Source organism: Zalophus californianus, chromosome 13, assembly GCF_009762305.2.
Source record: "Zalophus californianus isolate mZalCal1 chromosome 13, mZalCal1.pri.v2, whole genome shotgun sequence".
NCBI lineage: Eukaryota > Metazoa > Chordata > Mammalia > Carnivora > Otariidae > Zalophus > Zalophus californianus.
This window is the reverse complement of record NC_045607.1, coordinates 69584362-69602836: the sequence shown is the minus strand read 5'-3', so window position 1 is coordinate 69602836 and position 18475 is coordinate 69584362. Positions and strand designations below refer to the sequence as shown.

The following is an 18475-nucleotide window of genomic DNA, read 5'->3' as shown; positions in this document are numbered from 1 at the left end:
TGGAAGTGCTACAACCTCTGTCCCCCAGGTGGGAAGTGACGCTTGCTGATGAGACTCACGAAGCCGCCTCAGAGCGGGTGTCTGGTGTCTGGGCTTGGGGACGTAGGCTTCTGTCTCAGAGAGGACATCCGGGGTGCTGTCACTTTCCCGAAAGACTGCCTCCACGACCCCAGCTGTTTGCGGTGTCCCAGGTGACGCCGTGACACAGGAAACTGCGTCTGTGGATTCAGCAAGTGGATCCAAGGCACTTAGGGGAAGTAGGCCTTTCTGTTTGGACAGACGGGCCTCGTTCTTACTATGTGCACATGCAGACTTGAAGTACACAGCAGCTTAGAAGTTACCGAGGAGAGGGTGTTTTTAGTGCTTTCGGTTTATCTCTGAACAAAGACTTGGCTTGACGGAGATCCGTGTCCTCAGTGACATCAAAGAGCCTTTTTGGCTCATCCGAGGGGACAGGGGACAGTCTGGATAAAATAAAAAATGCAAACGCCCCATTTTATGGGTTCGTTTGAAATCCCTTTGCCCGAGTCTTCAATTAAAAAGTTTTCGACACCTGGAAATATCTATCAATTTGAGTACAAGAGTGTTTTCTCCTGCACGCATCAGGAAGCAGAATACTGATCTAAAGACAACTGAGGAGGTCACAGGTGTAAGGAGCGGGTGGTGCTAATGGACTCCCCACAGTAGACGGTCGCTTCACAGTTTAACCTAGAAATAAAATTACCAAGCGCAACATCGTAAGCGGAATGGCATTTTCTAAAGGATGATATACAATTATGTTGCATATTTAAGGTTTTTTCCAGCAAATAGCTCACAGATAGAACTCCCAAAATGAAGAGATAAATATAAATCACTGTAAGCACTGTTAAAAGTTTAAAAGCTTAAACACTGCTCTAAGTCCTATAAAATAAGCATAAGTGCACCATAATTACTGATTATATAACAAACCCCAAATCATTATGAAGAGCATATTTATTTTTGTCTGTCTCTTTATTTATAACCCTGCTTTTTCTAAATATGTTGGATGTGCCTAACGTGGAGTTAGGGCGGGGGGAGTGAGCTGGAGAGGGTGGCTAACTTCTGGGTCTCGTGTCCCCTTCATTTGACCGGCTTCTTCGCTAAAGGCCCAGCTCTCCCCACGTCTACACTATAACCCCCACTGCTCCAAATGCTCAGAGACTCACTTTTCCTTTCCAAGTATGGGTGCACGTTCCTTTAGTAACTTTACTTACTAGTAGTTGAATCTAAAGACTACCATCAGTACTCTTGGTGGTTTTGACTTTAAGGGTCTTTGTCTTTTTCCCACCAGGAACTTTAAACAATTCTGTGTGTTCTTCTTTGAATGGTTCAACGGATCCACAAGCACCCTTTAGGGACTTGGGAATTAGGGTGAATCTGTGAATCTGTCTTCTATTTCACAGCGGGTCGAGAGAAAGAGAAGTGAAGTGAAAAGCTTCAGGACTGGGAGTGGGATTTGGGGTGCTGTTTTGTTTTCTATTTTTGGTACTTGTAAGAGAAATCTGAATTTTTGTAAACAGTATACATTGGTTTTACCAAAAAAAATATATTTTTTAAAATTTCAGATTATCATAAGGAGGAGGAAAGTAGGCAAACGAATCCACAGGACTAGTAGTGGAAAGGTAGAGAAGAACAGAAGGCCACTCCACTTAAAGAACATCTGCTAATTCTCCCCCTTCGACTTTTGGGTGCTTGTTCTAGGAGCCCTGACTCCTCTCCACCGTGTCTCTGTGATGGTGGAGGCAGCATGGGCTCTGCTGTCAGAAAGCCTTGGGTTCAAAACTCAACCCTGCTGCTATTAACTTTATGATGTCAGCAAATTTCCTTAAATGGAGTGTTAGTTATCTCGTCTGTAAAATGGGTACAATAAAGCCTGCTGTAGCTTCTGAGAGGTCTAAGTGCCACAGTTGTCAAGTGACTAGCTTGGTTTCCCACGTGTACAAACAAATTAACTCCATGATTCTTCATCCCTTTCCTCACCCCGTCCCACCTCATTATAGTTACCACGTAAGCAAGAGATAAGGGAAGTTTGAGTCTATGTGGCTGCTCAACTGAACAATCTATACATGCGGCTCTTTGAATTAAAATGAAATAAAATTAAGATTTTAGTTCCTTAGAATTAAAATGAAATAAAATTAAGATTTTAGTTCCTTATTTCAAATAGCTATGAAGGAGGTCAGCAGGGCTGGAATATTTCTATCATCACAGAAAGATCTGTTGGCCTTTCTGACTCTCTTGCAGGGGTATGACACAGTTCTGGCCAACAGATTAAACAGAAGTCCTGGGCAAATCTTCCCTGGGAGGCAGCTGGAGCTGCAGGGTATACGCTGTGACCATGGGGTGCCTCTGAGGATGGAAGCCATGGGATGGAGCAGAGCAATACCTTAGAGCTGATCATTTGGTGATGTCCTATAGCTAATCATATCCTCACAATTTCCTCCTGTCCGTCCTTCCCGTTCCCATGTAACGATCATCCCAGAACTAAGATACTAACTCTATCTTAATTTGGGCAAAGTCTTTGATTTCAAGGAATAATTTTTTTAAGATTTTATTTATTTATTTATTTATTTATTTATTTATTTATTTATTTATGAGCGAGAGCACACATGAAGAGGGGGGCCAGAGAGGGAGGGAGAGGGAGAGAATTTCAAGCAGACTCTCCACTGAGCACGGGGTGGACATGGGCTCGATCTCATAACCCTGAGATTATGACCCGAGCTGAAATCAAGAGTCCGACACTTTACCCACTGAGCCGCCCAGGTGCCCCAAATCTTTTTTTTTTTTTTTATGTGAAAGAGGCCAAGTCGAAGAAGCAGTGTATCCTTAGTAGGCAGGAAAATGTCCCTTTCTTTCTCCTGACTGTCATTTTTCTTTCTTTTCTCTTTCATTTCCTTTCATCTTCCCTCCCTCCCTCCCTCCGTTCCTTCCTTCCTTCCTTCTGAATATATTAAAGACATTTACCTGGCCTGGGACCAGTGGTCTTTTTACTGACTCAGGGGGCTGCTTCACCAGTGAACCCGGAGAACTTCCCACCTGGAGTATCACTCAGCAGATGCTTCAACCATTACTGAACAGCTGCTTCAGGCAGTTCAAAATTAGTGAATCTAAATGAACAGCACCTGCAATGCCAAAGAGAAGAAGTGAGAAAAAAATCTGATAGGTGCCAAAAACCCGCTTAAGTATGGAAATGCCCTTACCTCTAAACACCTTCTTCTCTGGCCTCCCTTTCTTAATCAGAAGTTATTAGAGATTATTTTTTTTCTTACCCTGTATGCCGGCACATGGTGTTCTGAGCTGAGAATTCATGAATTCTAATCCTCATCGCTGAGTTGGCTTCTTGCCTAACCCTGGGCAGAGGACACACGGTGTCTTTAATGCATTCCTCCAGGAATCACATAAAATGCTATAAAAGGTTTAATTATTAATGGAATTTGCAGAGAACTTGCCTCTCTGTATAACTCCAGCCAACTTAATTTTTAATCTTTATAAATACCTTTGAATTTTAATAAGAAAAGTTCTCAGCAAGGCAACCATTCATTCTTCAATCATGGCCTCTAACTTATGGTTTCTTACATGCTTTGCTTTGACTTTCCTCTTTCTACTTTCACTGTGGATGGTTTCTCACTACCATTCACCACTGTAATATTCTTATCTTATAACAACTGTTGTTTAAGAAAATATAGTTGAGAAAGCAGAAGTTAATTGCTAAGAAGGCATCTGAGTTTTCTGTGAATGTTTTCATTCAAATTCTGCCTCTCCACTGATAGCAGAGAGAAAACTTTAGTGATATTATTTCAAGTAACAAGGTATATTGTATGAAGGGAGAGGAGATATTTCTCTCACATTACATATGCTTCTTGACTACGAAGCTGTTTTTTAAAATTTAGATGCATTACTCTTATAGGAACAATTTTATAAATGGTGGTTATAGTATGAGGTTAGCTCACATAAGTCTATTTTGCTCAAAGCCAAATCTCTAGTCTGCAATGAAAAATAGTCAAAAGAAATGTTGTTATAATCCAAGTATTTGAGTGCAACACAAAACATCTGCATTTTTGTTCAGAAATCTCTGGCTTTTCTTCTCTTTTATACCAATATTTTCCAACACTTACACTGTTTGTCAATCTTGAGGAGCATTAAAAATTTGTTTTTTCCGTTAATAAATAGAAGTAAAGATAGGAAGACAGCGAGATGATGCTCATGTGATGGAAAGCATTAGATGAGAGCGGAAGGCACACAGGGAGACAAGGTGCGCATTCGTGAGCAGGAATTTGCTGCTGTAGAGATACCTTCTTCTGGAAGCTACAATACAGTGGGGAAGGAAGAAGGCGGGAGAGGTGTTGAGGGAAGGAAAGTTTCCTCCAGTGAAACACCAGGTGACACTATTATCCCCATACCTACCAAGGTAGGATTTTAGAATGTGTGTGTGTATGTGTGTGTGTGTGTGTGTGTGTGTGTGTGAGAGAGAGAGAGAGAGAGAGAGAGAGAAACTAGGAATGTACAAGGAAATGAAGTGGGCACAGGATCAGGGCTTTAAAAGTGTGGGTAGTGTCCATCGATGGATAAATGGATAAACAAAATGTGGCACATACATATAATGGACTGTTAGCCTGAAACAGGAAGGAGGTTCTGACATATGTCAGAACATATATTAACCTTGACAACATTACGCTAAGTGACGTAAGCCAGCCATAAAAGGACAAATACTCTATGATTCCACTTATAGGAGGTCCCTATAGTAGTCAAATTCACAGAGACAAGAGGTCGAATGCTGGTTGCCAGGGCCTAGGGGAAGAGAGGCAGGGGGAGTTGCTTAATGGGTATAGAGTTTCAGTTCTTCAAGATAAAGAGAGCTCAGGAGATGGATGGTGTGATGATTGTGTAACAGTGTGAATGTACTTAATGCCATTGAACTGTATACTTCTAAGGAGTTAAGATGCTAAATTTTATGTTAAAAAAAGATGTAGTGGATATAATTAAAGAATGATGTGATTCTTTACTTCTGAATGACAGAAAGTAGGCTATAAGAGAGGACAAGAGGAAAATAAGTTTTTTACCAAATTGTCTCGTAAGCGAGTGCTTTTTAAACTGCATGTGTCAGCTCATTAGTGGGTCATAGAAGTCAGTTTTTGGGAAATCAAAATAAAGTTGAATTAAGTTGAGTTTTAAAAAGTGCATCACCCTAGTACCAACTGCGGCGGTCGGCGTCATGGCAGGGCAGGCGTTTAGAAAGTTTCTTCCCCTCTTTGACCGAGTTTTAGTTGAAAGGAGCGCAGCTGAAACTGTAACCAAAGGAGGTATTATGCTTCCAGAAAAATCTCAAGGAAAAGTGTTGCAAGCAACAGTAGTAGCTTTTGGATCGGGCTCTAAAGGAAAGGGTGGAGAGATTCAACCAGTTAGTGTGAAAGTTGGAGATAAAGTTCTTCTCCCAGAATATGGAGGCACCAAAGTAGTTCTAGATGACAAGGATTTTTTCTTATTTAGAGATGGTGACCTTCTCGGAAAGTATGTGGACTGAAATCATTATTAAAATGGCATGAAGTGAAGCTGCCCATTCCAGTGAAGTTGTGAAATCTTTCATCATGTAAATAAGTTTCATGTCTCTCTTTTATAATAAACTAATGGTATCCAAACTATGAAAAAAAAAAGGGCATCACCCTATTGAGAGTAAATATGTTATATGAAATTTTAGGTGAACACTGACTTATGTGTAACCAGGTTGCAATATAAAAAAATATTTCTTCATTTGGCTTGCAAGCAAAATCAGGGAATCATGTTGTTTGTGTGGTGCCTTAAGATGGTTAGTCGGAAGCCTCCTGTAGGTGGAGGCTACATGGGAGGCTACCAAATGAATACAGATGAAAAGAGGAAGGGTCTTGTCAAGCTGATGGCAGTGAAGGGAGTGAAGGAAGACAGACATGGGGGAGATGATAGAGGCAGGGTGCGTGAGATTTGGCCATTGATTGTGAGGAGAAGGGAAAACCAAAACTGTTTTTGTTTCCATCTGGGCATGTGAGGGAAGAGTGAGACAAGAGATCTAAGGACACTGTGGAGGATAATGTGGGGGTGAGAGACAGAAACAACAGCCCACAGAAAATGGCGCAAAAGAAGCTGAAAATGGAGAATAAGCTCAGAAGAGCCATGGGGCTAGAGTTGTTGATGGAGAAAGAGCTGTATGGAGGAAAGCTTTGAGGCCTGAAAGAAGTGTATCGTTGGAGTTGGAGAGAAGATGTTAAGAGGGGGAAAAAACAAAGAAGAGGATGCCCATTCCAGAACTCCAGGCTTGGGAATGTCTAGAATTCAGAAGGAGCAAGAAGAGGAAAAAGACGAGGAAATGAGAGAAGCAACATCATGGGAATGACAAGACAGGAGAGGACGAAGAGTGAAGAGGTTGGCAGCCGAGAGGAAGACGGACGATGCAATTGTGAGGTGGAGACAATCAGTAACAATGGAGGGCGGCTTCACCAGACCACCATGCGCAGACAGACCTTCAGGAGAAGACGATACATGGCTCTGTGTTCTGGTGGCAGGGCCCCCAGGCATTGAGTGTGGCAGGGACAAAAGGGAAAGTGGCTGAGATTTGATTTGGCCCTTGCAACTGGCTGCCTCTTCCCACCTTTGCCCAACCCCCACATCAGTGACTCTTGCCAGACTTAGTGTATTTTCCATCAAACAGACCCATCCCCTGTCCCTCTCTCAGGGCCCCCAGGTTAGTGGATGGTAGTAGGCTCCATCCCGTCACCTAACAACCAGGTCCATGTAGAAGGAAGGTAATAGGTGAGAGAAGTTTGCAGTCAGAAGTGCCTTCTGGGTGCCCTTGCAATCACACGTGGGCAGCTGTCTGCTCTGCTTGTGGACAGATTGCTTTGCTTTCAATGTTTCTGTTTATTCCTTGGTAAATTGTGCTTATCAGTATACAACCCCCACCCCCCAACCTGGGATTATTCTTTCCTTTTTCCTTTTGCAAAAGTAATTTTTATTTTTTTTTAATTTTTTTATTGTTATGTTAATCACCATATATTACATCATTAGTTTTTGGTGCGCAAAAGTAATTTTTAAATGCTTGTTTTCCTTAACAAAGAAAAAGGAAAAAGAAAGAAAAGAAAAACTTGACCAATTATGAGGCTCAAAAATGTCCAGCATGCTTTTGGGGAAATTCAAATCATTTCTATAAAGTACAGTGGAGGCTAGGATGTTTCTGGAAGTTCTGGACTCAGTTTGGAATCAGTGTTTGCTGAATTGAAACATGTGTATCTCATTGAAACCACAAAAAAATGTACTTAGCATCACACTACTATAAATGATGCTCGGTGTGAACTTGACATCTACAACTCTGGTTCTGGTGGGCAGGACTCCTTCTAATGCAGGTTTCAACTAAATGGTTATATATGAAAGGCAAAAAAAAAAAAAAAAAGAAAAAAAGGATGTTAAACCCGGTTAGAAGGCCCTCACCTGTGAAGAAGGGGTTTCATCGGATAAGTTGCATAATCATTTCTGTAGCAAAAGAACATGTTTTAGAAAGTGAGCTAAGAAACATATTGAATTTGGAATCCCACTTAATATTTTGGTAAAAGTCTGGGTTTCTTGGGTCCCCATTATTACCAACAGGAACAATAAAGAAACAGAAACACACTCTCTGAGTTAGTTAAACGTGCCTTTTAACACATGGAACAAAAAATAGCACACATATTTTTGTATCTGTCTGGCAAAAATCCAAGAGCTTTGTCTACTTCTGCTCAGGCTGGTGGATAAAATTTACACCATCAACAAGTAGCAGGGAATGAAAATAATCCACTCTGTTGATAAAGTAATGGATTTTGCCTGGTTGTCTTTGGAGATATTATTTTTTTCTTCTTTTAAAGATTAATGCCTGCTTTGCTTTTCCTACTTCTCCCAAGCACATAAATTTGATGTAAATATCAAGTGGTTATGGACCCTATCATCTCATCCTATGTTGTATTTTGCTTTGCTCTATTTTTGAATACATTTGAATACATTCAAAATCTTGTCCAAGTTTATAGTTTCTGAAACCCCCAGTGTCTTATATAAGGGCCAGTCAATACCATTTAGCTATTTCTTGCCTTCTCTATTGGTTGTAGTGCCAGACCAGGAGATGCCCCCTAGAGACATTCTCTGAAAACCTTTACTGCTAAAGAAATACTCAGCTCTGTTTATCATTAACTGGGGAGCACTGTTCCTTTAAGATGTCAAAGTTCAGGAAGCTGAAGTTATTCGGATATTGGATACCAGAAAAGAGATACAGGCTCCCTCTGGCCGGACCCTTCAAACAAGTGAGTCTGTTTCATTTGTAAAATGTAGGGAGCCATGTCCAACTCTGCATTTGTATGATTGCCTTTGGGAGATCCTTAACATACATCTGATGAATGGATGACTCAATGAACAAGAAAACTGAGGTCAAGCCTTTTGGAAGCATACCATGTCAAATCAGAAGGGACTCATCTAGTCATTAAAATAGGTGCAGTGAAAGGCCTTTACACCTTTTTAGACTTGAAAACTTTTCTGTAATGACTATTGATTACTTTTGTTATCAGATAAAAACAAAGAAAGGAAAAGATAAATAAAACACTAGTAAAAAAATAAAAGGAGATCTAATTGCTTTTTTAAGGATGGCACTAATTTACTTCATGACACATTTCTTTAATGTTTTTCTCATTTGCAGCAAGTGATGTTTTAACAGTGCACAATACACATACTCGCATACTCAGTGAATTACTGATAAAAACATTAAGTCAACAAACATTTATTGAGCACTTATTACATAGCAGGGTGCTTGCTAGGCACTGTGGGGGATTTATGGATAAATAATACATGAGTCAGACCTTCAAGGAGCTCACTGATGATGCAGGTGGGACCAAAGCCATAATTGTTAATAATGAATGGTAACTTTTAGTGGCAAACTGTTCTTTACAAGCAAGTAACATGCTTTGTCCATATTAAAAACATATCCGATGGCACAAGGCACATCTCTGACATTTTTTAATTAAACTCTTTACTTTGAGATCATTGTAGATTCACATGCAGTTGTAAGAAATAATATAGAGCAATCTCATGTACCCTTTACACAGTTTTCCCCAATGGTAACAGCTTGTAAAATTATAGTACAATATCACAACGAGGATATTGACATTGATACAGTCAAGACCAAGAGCATTTCTATCACCACATGGATCCCTCATGCTGCCTTTTTATAGCTACACCCAGTTCCCTCCCAGGCTCTTCTCTTCTAGCCCTAACCCCTTGGCAACCACTAATCTGTTCTCTATTTCTATAAATTTGTCAGTTCAAGAATTTTATATATATGGAGTCATACAAGATATAACCTTCTGGAGTTTTTTCACTTGGCATAATTCTCCAGAAACTCATCCAGGTTGTTGTGTGTATCAATAGTTTGTTTTATTTGTTTCTGAGTGGTGTCCCAGGGTACAGATGTAGCAGAGTTTGCTTACCAGTCTCTTGTTGAAGGACATCTAGGCTGTTTCCCATTTTAATGGCTGCACCATTTCACATTCTTATCAGCAACAGATGAGTGATTTGGTTTCTCCACACACTTGCCAGCCTTTGGTGTTGCCACAAATTTTGTTTCAGCCATTCTGATAGGTGTGTAGTGATATCTCCTTGGGGTTTCACTTCCTGTTCCTTTAATGACTAATTATTTCGAATACCTTTCATGTGCTCGGTTGCCATATGCCATCTGTATGCATTTCCGTGAAATGTCTCTTCATACCTTTTGTCCATCTTCTAATTGAATTGTTAGTTGTTTTCTTAAGTTGAGTTTTGAGCATTCTTTATGTATTCCGGGTATTAGTCCTTTATCAGATATGTGGCTTGCAAATTTTTCAGTCTTTTCATCCTCTTATAAGAGGATGTGTAGCAAAAGCTTTTGATTTTGATGAAGTCCAGTTAATTAATTTTTCCCTTTGTGGATCATGCTTTCGGTGTCAAATCTAGGAAAGCTTTGCCTTGCCCTAAATCCTGAAGATAGTCTTCTTTCTAGTTTCCCCCCCCCAAAAAAAGTCCTATAGTTTTATGTTTTACATTTAAGTCCATAATTCAGTTTTTAGTTGGTATTTGTATGAGGTGCAAGACTTAGGTCATGGTTCAGGGTTTTTTTTGCCCATGGATGTCCAATTGCTCAAGCCCCATTTGCCGAAAGGCTACTAGTTTCCTAGAAATTATCCCAAACGTGGTGGTTTAAAACAGCAGAAATATATTTTCTCACATTCCTGGAAGTCAGAAGTCCGAAATCAATGTTGACAGGGCTGTGGTCCCTCTAATGGCTCTAGCAGAGCATCTTCCCTCGCCTCTTCCAATGCTTGTGTTCCTTGGCTTATAGACCCATCACCTCCCAATCTCTGGCTCCATTTTCACATGCTGTTTTCTCTCTCTGTGGGCACACTCTCTGTGCCTTCTGTTTCTGTCTTGTATATAGACACTCATCATTGGATTTAAGGCCCCCCTGAACCCAGGATGACCTCATCTTGAAATCTTTACCTTAATTACAACCATGAAGACTCTTATTCCAAATAGGGTCACCTTCTGAGGTTGCAAGACATAACTTTTTGAGGCCACTGTTCAACCCACTACAGTTATCTTTCCTTCTGCTGAATTGTGTTTTCATGCTTTTCAAAGATCAGTTGGGCATAGCTGTGTGGGTTTATTTCCGGGTTCTCTATTCTAACCATTAATTTACATATCTCTCTCTCCATCAGCAGCACATAGCCATTATGACTGTAGCTATGTAAGTTTTGAAATCAGATATACTGATTCTTCTCATTCTTCTTCCTTTTCAAAACTACTTTCCGCTATCCTATATATTGCATTTCCATATACATTTTTAAGAACAATATTGCCAATATCTACAAAAAATTTCACTGGGATTTTGATGGGAATTGCGTTAATTTGGAGAGAATGGAAATCTTCACTGCGTTGAGTTTTCAACCCATGAACATAGCATGTTTCTCTATTTATTTATATCTTCTTTGATTTCTTTCATCACGATTGTTTTCGGTATACAAGCCCGGCACATATTATGTTAGATTTATACCTAAGTATTTCGTTTTGGAGGAGCAGTTTAAGATGGTATTGCATTTTAAATTTTGGTGTCCACAATTCATTGTTAGGCTTAAAAATACAATTTAATTCATGTTTACTTGCATCCTTACAAGCTTGCTGAACTCACTTATTCTAAGAGATTTTTTTTTATTTTGTAGATTTTTTAAAAATAATTTCTATATAGACTTTCATGGCCTCTTCAAATAGAGAGAGTTTATTTTTTCCTTTCCCGTCCTGTGCTTGTTGCTTCCTTTTATTTGCCTTATTGTACTGGCTAACACTTCCACTACTGTGTTCAGTAAGAAGGGTGAGAGCCTTGCCTTTCTTCCTGATCTTGAAGGGAGTGCATTCAGTCTGTTACCATTAAGTACAATGGTAGATTTACCATTAAACATATTGTAGTTTTTTATATAGATGCTTTATATCAAGTTGAGAAATCTTGAGGATAAACCATAAAATAAGGCACACCCATTAGAAGACGGGGCCTAGGAAGACTTGGCTAGGTTTCATGGTGGGTTCTTAGCTCAGTAGACATCTGAGATGCTGTTTAGGAAACTGAAGGAGACACTTGTCAACAGACAGGGCTAGTCAGGGTGATCAAAAATAACAGTGCTGATACCTGCTACAACATGGTGAACCTTGAAAGTGCTGTTAAGTGAAAGGATACCAGATACAAAAGGACACATATTGTATGATTCTATTTATCTGAGTTATCCAGTGGAGGCAAACCCTTAGAGATGGAAAACAGATGAGTGGTTGCCATGGGCTGAGGGGAGGGGAGGATATGGGGAGTGACTGCCTCATAGGTAGTTGTGCAAAATTGTGAGTGTACTTCATGCCGTTGAACGGTACACGTTAAAATGATACATTTTATGTTATGTGTATTTTACTGTAATTTAAATAAACGACGGAAAATAAAAAAAAAAACTAAAAAACTTCAAGAAACAACAACAAACCCAGCAGTATTTCTCATCCCTGTGCCCAGCAGACATTACTAATTGATCATGGCACTCTTCCACTAAGCCCCCAATTCTCGAAACATAATGCTTTATGGAGGCACTTCCAATCAATAGGAGAAGGCATGGATGAAAAAAATCTGTTTTCCATCTCAGGCAAGGAGCCCATTCTGGCCGCACAGGATGTCGAATCTAGAGCAGCACAGCGGATCCCAGATCGCTTCGTAGCAGGCCTGGGGCTGCTCATTTCTTGCCTCCCTCAATCAGAATTGGTTCAGGGCCTGGTACGGCTGAGCCTGGGGATGCCAACCTCGGTTATAACAGCTGACATTAGTCAAGGGCCAAGAGGCAGAGAAAAAAACCATGTTACTTTTGTATTAAGATCCAAGACATAGCAGCTCTATATTGTTAATTCCTAGAGATTTCAAAGCAGCCTGCTTGCAAGTTGAATTTCAGGGGAGAGATGGGAGTGATTTATGGTGACAGCTATTAAGCTTTTATAGAACATAATACATGTGTTCTTGCTCCTACCATAAAATTAATTGTTGCTAATTAGTTAGGGCTGCCAGCTCACTTGTGTGTGAGAGTCTGTCACACTCCCTTCTCCTGGTCCTGTTAATTAGTCTTCCGAGTCTCATCCTACCCCTGTGTCCTGTAGCTTTTCCCTCCCTGTCTGTTTCTTATTTAAACAATCAAGTCTGCTTGTTGGCTTTGGTTGGTTTTGGATAGAGGTTTGACTTTGGTGGCAGAGAAATCCTTGTGGGTAGTCTAGTGACGTCAGGTGAGACAAATAATTTTTTGCACACCATCAGGCGTGACACAAGTGCATTTGACCCACAATGAACATCTGTCTTTCAAAGGTTCTTTTTTTACCAAAGACCAAATTTCTATGAAATAATGCAATTAAACTCGGGGTACTTGGTTCAGGTCATCCCTTTTTGGGTGGCTGGATTCTGGGGCAGAGGTTGTTCTGCTGGAATGCTAGCCCATACATGGGTGCATCAGTGGGAATACCCGGGCGGGGCTCCTCTTGGCCACAGTGACAGCTGCCTGGTGGGGCACGTTGGAAGTCTCAGCTCCCAGGGAGATGCTTTGAGGTGGTGTAGGTACCCTCACGGTGACTGAGCTTGTCTGCAGCCTTGTCGCCCTCAGAGCAACTCTGGCATATTTGCCTAGGGAGTGCTGGTTGTATAATTGCTGTTGACATTTCCACGGGAAAAGAAGGTCAATTCTGTTGGATTTTTCTGAGAGCAGGGCGCCTGCTTTGTCCAACCAACGTGTATCTCCAACCAGCGTGAATCTAAGGGTGACAGCCTCATGAAGTTATTATCACATATAGTGACAATAAAAAGAAAAGGTTTTTCCTAAATACAGTTCTGCACCCAATGAAGCTTGTTCACTCCTCTGCTCAATGAGCCAACAAAACAGGCGCAGGAGAGAGAAGAATCCCGTTTACACTGATTGCATCGTGCGTGCCTCTGCCCACCTCCTGTGAGGCGGCTTATTTCACACATCCCCATGACAGAGTAATGTGACTTCATTGACTGGCAAGCAGCTGTTGGTACAGCATGTGAGGTGTCTGGGTGTGCGTGTGTGTGTGTAATGCCCACACACTGAAATGAAGAGGGAATGGAAAGCATGATAACAGCCATTGAAATTTAAAGGGGAAGGATGCCTTTATTACAATTCACTTATGAAATAGGGGCTGTGGCTATGTTCAAATCTGATCATGTATACAGACACACCTGCCAGGCCAAAAAAGGGAATGGATTTCAACCCTGAACCTGTTTTGCTTCTGAGCACATCTTCAGATCCCAGGTGCTGGAAAGGCCCGATCGAAGCACTGAGACTCTGGTTGGACCAGACAATCAAGTTATTGGGATCCAGGCTCTCCAACCACCAGCGTTATACTTGTCTATGGCCTGCCCCTTCTCCTTCTCGGCTCCACACCTGGGGCTTTGCACCTGCTGCTCACCTGCTTTGCACCTGTTCCTCATCTTCTCCTGCATGTCCTCGGCGGTGATGTGGGTCCAATGAAAGGTGACTCTTGACAACATCTTCTGACACTTAGGTGCAGGAATTCATATGACACGAATCCATAATTCACTGCATTGGGAAGGTCTGAAGATGAGCCCAAAGGTGTTTGCACATGTGTATAACCTTTTTACTTCTAAGAAGTCTTCTTGGATAGAAGACCAAGGGATGAAATAAGGAATCTTTTTGACAAACTCATGTGATATTTTTTAAAGATTTTATTTATTTATCTGCTTGAGAGAGAGAGAGAGCAAGACAGAGCAGGGAAGGAGCATAGGGAGAGAGACAAGCAGACTCCACGCTGAGTTTGGAGCCTGACGTGGGGCTCGATCCCAGGACCCTGAGATCATGACCTGAGCCAAAATCAAGAGTCGGCTGCTTAACTGACAGAGCCACACAGGTGCCCCGGATTCATGTGATTTTCAATGAACCCTTTGCTTTGGCAACTCTGGATTACTTGGCAGCATGGCTAAGGGGAAATGTGATTGAGAAAAGCTGGTCATGTTTCTGAGAGTCCTGTGGAGTATGGTAGCTGAGTGAATAATTCTTTGCTCAGATTATCAAACAAGTTGGCTGTTAGGATTTATAGCTTTCTTTTTGTTTTCATTGCCACACTGTAACCCAGGACTTCATGATTATGCCTTTATTAATGTAAACATCTAGCTTCTCTCTTTGCTTCAGGGTGCATTTAATACACTGAGCATATTCCTACCAGAAGATATGCTGCTTATATAATGCCACACCCTTATTCAGGAACCTATGATAGCTCCCATCTACTTATTGGATCAAATCTAGACCTCTCAGCTAACCCACAGGTGCGCTATGATCTCGTTTTATTTAACCAATGGGAACTTCTATTGAAACCCTAATCCTGCCCCTTCTCACCACACCCCAGATTAACCAGAGCAGTTGTATTCCTACTACCCTGCCTTTGTGCCTTGGCTTCTCCTTGTTTCTTAAGAGCCCCGCCCCACTTTGCCTCTAACTATTCAAAGAGATCCATTCTTCACATTTCAACCCAGACCTTTTTTTCTTTTTTTTCTTTTCTTTTTTTTTAAATCTGTGAAACCTTTCTATAATTCCCATCCACATTAACTTCTCCTTCTTGACTTCCTATCCCTCCAGTAAGCAAATGCTTGGCACTATTTTTGCATTAGCATCTTGCATTGATCTTAGTGTCTGATCTACAAGTTTTATGTCTGGAATGAACCTTCATACTCTCTTGGTCTCCAGAATGCCCACTCTCCCACTCAGGCATTAGGAACATTGAGCTGAGCTTGGAATAAAAAGGCCATGCTGGGGGTTTGGCTGTAGAACTGAACAGCTGTGCAGACTTGGATGAACTCCCTGGCCTCTCTCAGCCTCTGTGTTCTCAGCTGTGAAATGGAACTTGGGACATTTTCATAGCCTATTTCTTGGAGTTGTTTTAACGCTCAAATAAAAGACCATGGGAGAGTACTTTATGAGCCTGAAAGTACTCAGAGAACAGAAGGCCCCATTATTATTGTAGTTGTGTGTCATAGTTAACATTACCTTGAACCAATAAAATGTATCTGTAAGTCACCGTGTAATCTTGAGTGTGAAGTTGCTAAATAGCAGTGGTCCCAACACATAACATTTATAGCACATTTTATTTGTTAGAGTACTTGTTATTTAGCATACCATTTCATTCTCGCTAGGGGGCAGGAGGCAGGTATTTTTATTCCCATTTTATAGCTAAAGGAAAGAAATTGAAGTTGGACAGAGAGTTTAAGTAAATTGCTCTTAGTCACGTGGTTAGATATTAGCAGGGATTGGACTGGGACTTCCTTTCTGCCCATTACTCCCTGCCTGCGAATTGTGGCCATTTTCACTCATCACTTGCTCTGTGGTCATCCTGGGCCCTGCACAGGGAACACCTCCCTCCTCGTTTCTCATTTCTCTTCCTCCATGGGCATTTTCCTCCTTGGCCTTCACGGGTTCTTGGATGGTTAGGGTGGTTTCATCTAGGCTTGTAATCACTGTGTACCTGCATAAGATGGAGGGACAAAAATCTAAGAACATTTTGCTGGGCCTTACAAACATCACTGGATCACTCAAACATTTCTAGGCGAAGGAGCCCAGACCAAATTAGTGACCGGAGTCTGATGGTAGGCCCTGAGTGTAAGCTCAGGCTCCACTGTAGACTTCATTCTTCTTGAGAAATCAGGTTCTTCCTAGAGGCTTGTCTGCTCAGGTCCCAGTGGGGCTACCAGGCAGGGCTGGACACTTTTTAGCGATACCCCCAGGGACAAACTGTCCTCAGCTGATTTCTTCCTCAACTTCAGCATACCATAGAATTTAACGTTGGCTTATTCTTGAATGAATTTGTTTAATATAATCTACTCCAAATATTTGATATCATTTTAGTACTTTGGACCATGCTAACCCTGAATGTAAATGGTTCGTATTAACACATAAGAACAGAAGTTTTAATCACATTCAATATAAGTAGTTCCCTTTGTAATAGCAGCATTGAAACTCTCGCAGGAGAAGGCAATTTCTATAAAAGACTTCATTATAAAACCCGGGGAACCATAACAGGAGCTGGATTTGCCGAACCCTCTCTAGTTTCCCAACAGGACCCCAAAGCCCAGTGGGTGGGAACTGTTCTCTCCTCCCTCAAGCAGTACAATTAGGTAAATGTTACTTAGTTGTGTACTTCTTACAACTGTTCTCCAAAAACAGAGCTTGTATCATTGACTGCAAAAATTGGAAGTATTCCAGCTGACAGAAGCCTACAGAACAAGAACAAGTCTTTATCATAAGGCAGAGAGGAAAGGGACCCGAGCACCATGACTCTCACGTTATAAATCTGCTCACAGCTCATAAACCGCCTTCATCACCGTGCTTCTTGACATGAATTCACACCCAAGGTTTTGCAGCTCATCAAAGATGGAAAGTGTAAATAGGCAGAGGACAAAAGAGATAAATCTGGTAGCTACGGAGGAAGGGTGATTTGACTTCTGGGGACAGACTATAGCAATAGCAATATTCCACTGACTTCATATCGCCTTTGTCTTCCCTGATTTCTTCTGCTCTTACTCTTTTGAGGTATTTATTGTATTTGGATGATAAATGTCTATAATGAGGGGGATCAGAGTATAATGAAAATGCCATTGGATTTAAGGGCAAGCAAACAGGTTATGGATCCTGGCTCAGCTCTGGGAAATGAGCACTTTTACTGTGCCTTACTGTCCTCGTTTATAAAATGGATAGGTTATTTAAGGTCTTGCTTGAGCTTTTGGAGAACATCCCATCTGCTCTGGAGACTACAAGAAGCACTTCCTTAGAAAGGTAGTGAAGACATTCCATCTGGACTGTTGAACTGAGCATATCCATACAGTGAAGGGAAGGAGAGGTGGAAATCCTTAATGGGTAAGATTTCTCAATAGATTTCTGGAAGAGAGATGGTGTGTGGTCATCATGTGCATGCATGAAACACAGTAGAGGAATCTTCATTTCAGAATATGCTATAGGGGGTCTGAGGTGGAGGCAGGACTGCCCTATTGCTCTCCAGGCTTGGAGCCAACAAATGCAGCAGGTATAGCAGAGAGTATCTATGGCAAAGGGCTTACACGTACTGGCAGGGCAACTGAATGAGTGGTATGCGCCACCCCCTCCAATCTGGCAGGGAAACAGATAGCCACCTATTATTTATCCTCAGATCAAAAAACAAAAAAAATCAAAAGCCCTTCTATGCAGAAATTGCCAGATTGTCCTAGAGGATGAGGGCTAATAGTATGGATATTGAAGCCCCAGAGTGATGTTCTCCTTAGTCTGGCATGTTTATGCTCCAGCTTAATGGCCCACTTTCTGCCTATGTGTCCTAAAGCAAGGCCTATCTATGTGTTCTACCAGTTCTACCAATTCCTAAGCAATATCACCATCTGAAAACAGAATTACTGACATAAGAGCTCAAGAAACCCTACCCAGACTTCCATCCTTAAATATAAATAAGATTCAAGATCCAGCATACACATGAGGATGATAAGCACTGAACGTAAAGATCCAAAGAGAAAAACTGATGTTGGAGGAAACAGATGTATTTTAGGAATCAGAAAAGAATTAAAACAAGCAAGTGTTCTCTGACTTGAGATATTTATATACATAAATCAAAGTTAGGTAGCTACAAAAAATGAATCCTAAGATAAAAAGAAGGAACTCATAGAAATTAAATAATACAATGCTGAACTAAAGTTTTCAATCACAGGTCTGAAAGATAGTCAAGAAAATTTTCCAGAATAAAGAGCAGAGATAGAGAAGGCTGGTGAAGAAAAGATAAGAGACATAGAGAAGCAATTCATGAAAGACAATTCATACAGTTCAACTGTACGAGAAGTAACATATGGCTACTAAGATTTCCAAATAGTAAT

General features: G+C 41.1%; 2 protein-coding genes across 5 annotated transcripts in view; both read left to right on the top strand.

Annotated features, from left to right (window-relative positions):
* NTRK2 (neurotrophic receptor tyrosine kinase 2) overlaps positions 1–18475 on the top strand; it is a 331355-nt gene that overhangs the window by 218560 nt on the left and 94320 nt on the right. The window lies entirely within an intron of this gene.
* LOC113934284 (10 kDa heat shock protein, mitochondrial-like) lies at positions 5210–5632 on the top strand. The gene has a single exon (XM_035723541.1). The coding sequence runs from the start codon at positions 5228–5230 to the stop codon at positions 5534–5536; it is 309 nt and encodes a 102-aa protein (XP_035579434.1). The 5' UTR covers positions 5210–5227; the 3' UTR covers positions 5537–5632.

Coding starts and splice junctions, on each gene's coding strand:
- LOC113934284 (XM_035723541.1), top strand. CDS start 5,228: ATGGCAGGGCAGGCGTTTAGAAAGTTTCTTCCCCTCTTTGACCGAGTT.